Below are 3,822 nucleotides of genomic sequence, written 5' to 3'. Positions count from 1 at the left end.
GTATACATGTATGGTGATTTCAGAATTGTCAACTGTACCCCATGGAAAATATTTTTACTAACTAGAATACAGTGCTTATGCACAGTTCTTTTTAATTTTAGCCTTACAGGTTCCACTCATGTATAAACTTGCTTACACCAGCACCTTTTCTCCCAACCTCTTCAGTGAGAAAATTCTACACATTTTTAATACTGTTAGATTTTTTTGGTCACTGTCTGCATTCCATCCTTGACTCCTCTGACCTCCTAAATACTTATATTTTATTTTATTTTATTTTTTTTGCTTTTCAAGGAACATTTAATAACAAGGTAGGTAACATACTTGTCTAACATGGTACTTTTAGATCATGGAAGCTAAAGCAAAACATCCTGTTCATTGGGTGAAAACAGCCTGCTTAATGGTGTACACTGCAGTGAAATTTAAAAAAAATAATGTAATTATAATTTCAGAACTTTGAAATTTGAGTGTCAGTGTTCTCTTTTTCGTATGGGAAAGGAAAATGCTTTTGAAAATCATTTGAAGCTTGGACGAAAATTCCATGGCTATATTCTTAGGATCACTCTGTAGTCTTCATGATACAGATGACACAAGGGAAGCTTCAATTCAACCTTTTAGAGAAGACATTCCAGCTCGCATGATCTCATCAACCAGGAGAATGTTGGTGGCAATCACAGTGCAGGAATGAAGAAGCTGTTTCTTTACACAATAGTTATCCCGTATGCCTACTTCAGCAGCTACCATTGGCTCACCTGTGTTCAAGTCCACACCTACAAGTTGACCTGATTCTGAATGTTCTGCTTGAACCTTAACTAGTGTTTCTTGAAGGTCAAAACCAGAATTCTGAGCAAGAACCTTGGGAATAATGAGCAATGCATCAGCAAATGCTTGCACTCCAAGCTGGGCCCTGCCCTTTACACTGGGCTTATATTTAATCAAGGCTTCTGCCATTGCCACTTCCACTGCACCAGCACCTGGAACTACACAGCCATCATCAATAGCATTTTTAACAGCCCTCAAGCCATCTCTTATTGCATCTTGATTTGAGTGAGTGTGTGCTTATTTGGTCCTTTGACCAATAATGTGACAGAGTGAGGGTTGTTACATTTCTCAATAAAGGTGAATTTCTCTTCTCCCAATGTATATTCATAGACAAGTCCTGCATGTCCCAAACAATCAGGATTTAGGTCATCAAAAGAATTTAGAGCTACTCCACCACAAGCAAGAGTCAGCCTTTCCATATTTCTCCTTTTAGCCCTCCGCAGAGCTACTATGCCTTCTTTTGCAAGAGCATCTAAGGAAAAGGGGTCAATTCCCTTTTGATTAATAACCACAAATCCTTTATCTGAATCACCACAGACTTTCTTTTTCAGTTCTATTATTTTTTTAACTCTATCATCAATGAATTTTCTTTCAGCTTTTACAAGCTTCTCTCTCTCTTCTGCACTCTTGTAAAAAAAGCCAGAATTCACTTGTTTTTTCATATTCTAATGACACATTGCATGTGAGGATGTATGCATCTTCTACTCTTTTTTTCATATCAGGATGCTGCGCCCCATGGTCTAAAACAAGACCTCTGATTAAGCTTGTATCAGTTTCAGATTTATGTTTCATCTCAATAATCTCAACCATGAAGAGGTCAATAGGTTCATCTTGTTTTTTGATAGCCGAAATGAAATCCACCACAGCCTCTGTTAAGACATCAGCAAGTTCAGCATGCACTTTAGTACGTAGAGATGTTCTGGCCACATCTATAAGTGTTTCTCTGTCCATTTCTTTGCTTACTTTGACTTGTTCCAAAAACTGAAGTACCTTTTCCTTTGCAGCTTCAAATCCTTCTGTTATTATTCTGGGATGAAGACCTTCAGAAATGTAGAGATCCACCTGTTTCAGTAGTTCTCCAATGATTAGGACATTGGAAATGGTACCATCACCAGTTATGTCATCCTGGGCTATTGCTAGTTTGGCTATTAAGGAGGCTGTTGGGTGTTGAATTTGCATTTCATGAAGCAGCACATTGCCATCTTTAGTAAGCTTGATGTCTCCAGCACCAGAAACAAGCATCTTCATGGTGTCTTTAGGCCCCAAGTTGGTCCTCAGCACGTCCTGCAGTCCCCGGGCCACGCTGATGTTGACCACCAGTGCCGCCTGGGCTCTGGCTACCTCGGCCTTAGGGTTCAGGGTCTTCACAGCCGCCATAGCTAACCACCACAGGAAGAGGAGGAGACTGGCGTGCGGAGTGCCTAAAGCCGGCTCAGTGTGGCCTCTAAATACTTATATTTTAAATGTCAATTAATCTTATCTAAGAAGCACCCTCACAGAAACATTCAGAATAATGTGTGACCAAGTATCTGGTCACCATGGCTGAGCCATGTTGACACAAAAAAATAAGCATCACACCTTCAACTTCTAGTTGGGTGTTTTGTTTTGTTTTTAGTGTTTTTGTCATGAATGGGTTTGAATTTCATCAAGTTCTTTTAGTGTAGGTATTAACATGATCATATGTTTAGCCCAGAGCTGAGATTGTGTTTTTTGCTAGAAATGTAGATGTCCTTATACAATCCTGCTATTGACTTGCTCTCCAAATCTGGTTGATTTATGGAAGGTCTAGATCTACTTCTTTGACTGTAGAGGTAAAGATTACATTTAGCTGAGCTAAAGGGTCTCTTTCAGACCCAAAAATATGACCCCATTTCTACACATAACAAAACTTGAAATTAAAGGTTGCCTTATGTTTCATAAAGGTCATGGTCTTTGTATTATCTTATCCTCCAGACCACTCCCTGTGGTTGAGTAAAAGAGGCATTTTCACTAATGATAGATGGAGTTACTGCAATTCGTAACAATGATTTATGCTAAGATCATACTGTTTCTACATGGTGTTGGCAGGATTCCAAGTCAAGATCTTTGGGCCAGCATGCCAGATATTTTCATTTTTTATAAGAGCACAGGTTTATTGCATTAATAAATAAAGTGAACTCTCCTAACAAACTCATCCAAAGACATCCCCACCCTTGCTTCTAAAACTTGTTCCATACATGGAAGTCAAATTGTAAGAAAAGTTTCCTGCAGCTTGGACTTATTAAAAACAATGGGATTTACTCCTAAGCCTACCTGTTCATTCTCTCTTTCTTGTGCTGTATTTACTAAAGTTCAGTTTTCTACTACAGATGTAAATCATACGACTACATTTTTATTTAATTTTTAAAACACAACTTGGCCTAATCAGCAAAAGTGTAACTGTTGTGCAGTCCAAATTCCAAAATTAGTGTTAGAAGGATATAATTAAATAGCAAGGGAGAGAAGGGAGAGCTTCTGGCACTTCCTTTCCCTTTTGGGAAGGAAGGACCCATGACTCGAATCATATGACAATAACCATCATCATAAAACAGTTACCATTATGAAGTGCTGTGTGTTATGAATTCTAAAAAAAATACTTAATGCATTCCTTCTCACACTAAGCCTTTGAAGTAACGATTAATATTATCCTCAGTATGCAGATGAGGAATCTGAAGTTTAGAGAAGTTGAATTGTTGGCTAGATGATATACAGACACTAACTGGGAGAAGCAGGATTCTAGAAAGGTCTGCCACATTAAAAACTTCCTGCTCTTAGTATAAACATTGCATTGCTCTACTCTCTGAACATTTGTAACATCAGAACGATAATGAATAATTTCTTAGAACCAGTTCATACTTAACTTCATGTACCATGTTGGATATAGAATGCTAAAATAGGGAAAACCAAACAAAACAACAACAACAAAAGAAATAAACAAACATGGGCTTTAGAATCAGAAAAAAATACAATCTTACCTCCTAGAAA

At 38.0% G+C, this 3,822-nt stretch overlaps 1 protein-coding gene across 1 annotated transcript; it reads right to left on the bottom strand.

The window, feature by feature from the left end:
- Positions 1-478: 478 nt before the first annotated feature.
- Positions 479-2,211, bottom strand: LOC101096045 (T-complex protein 1 subunit zeta-like). The gene is given in 3 exon segments (XM_045051877.1): positions 479-1,037; positions 1,040-1,470; positions 1,472-2,211. Coding segments are annotated over 3 exon segments (1,590 nt in total). The 5' UTR covers positions 2,197-2,211; the 3' UTR covers positions 479-603.
- Positions 2,212-3,822: the final 1,611 nt, after the last annotated feature.

The sequence above is a fragment of the Felis catus genome, chromosome A2 (genome assembly GCF_018350175.1).
Source record: "Felis catus isolate Fca126 chromosome A2, F.catus_Fca126_mat1.0, whole genome shotgun sequence".
Taxonomy (NCBI): domain Eukaryota; kingdom Metazoa; phylum Chordata; class Mammalia; order Carnivora; family Felidae; genus Felis; species Felis catus.
Note: the sequence above shows the minus strand (reverse complement) of the source record. Positions and strands in the feature narration are given on the sequence as shown.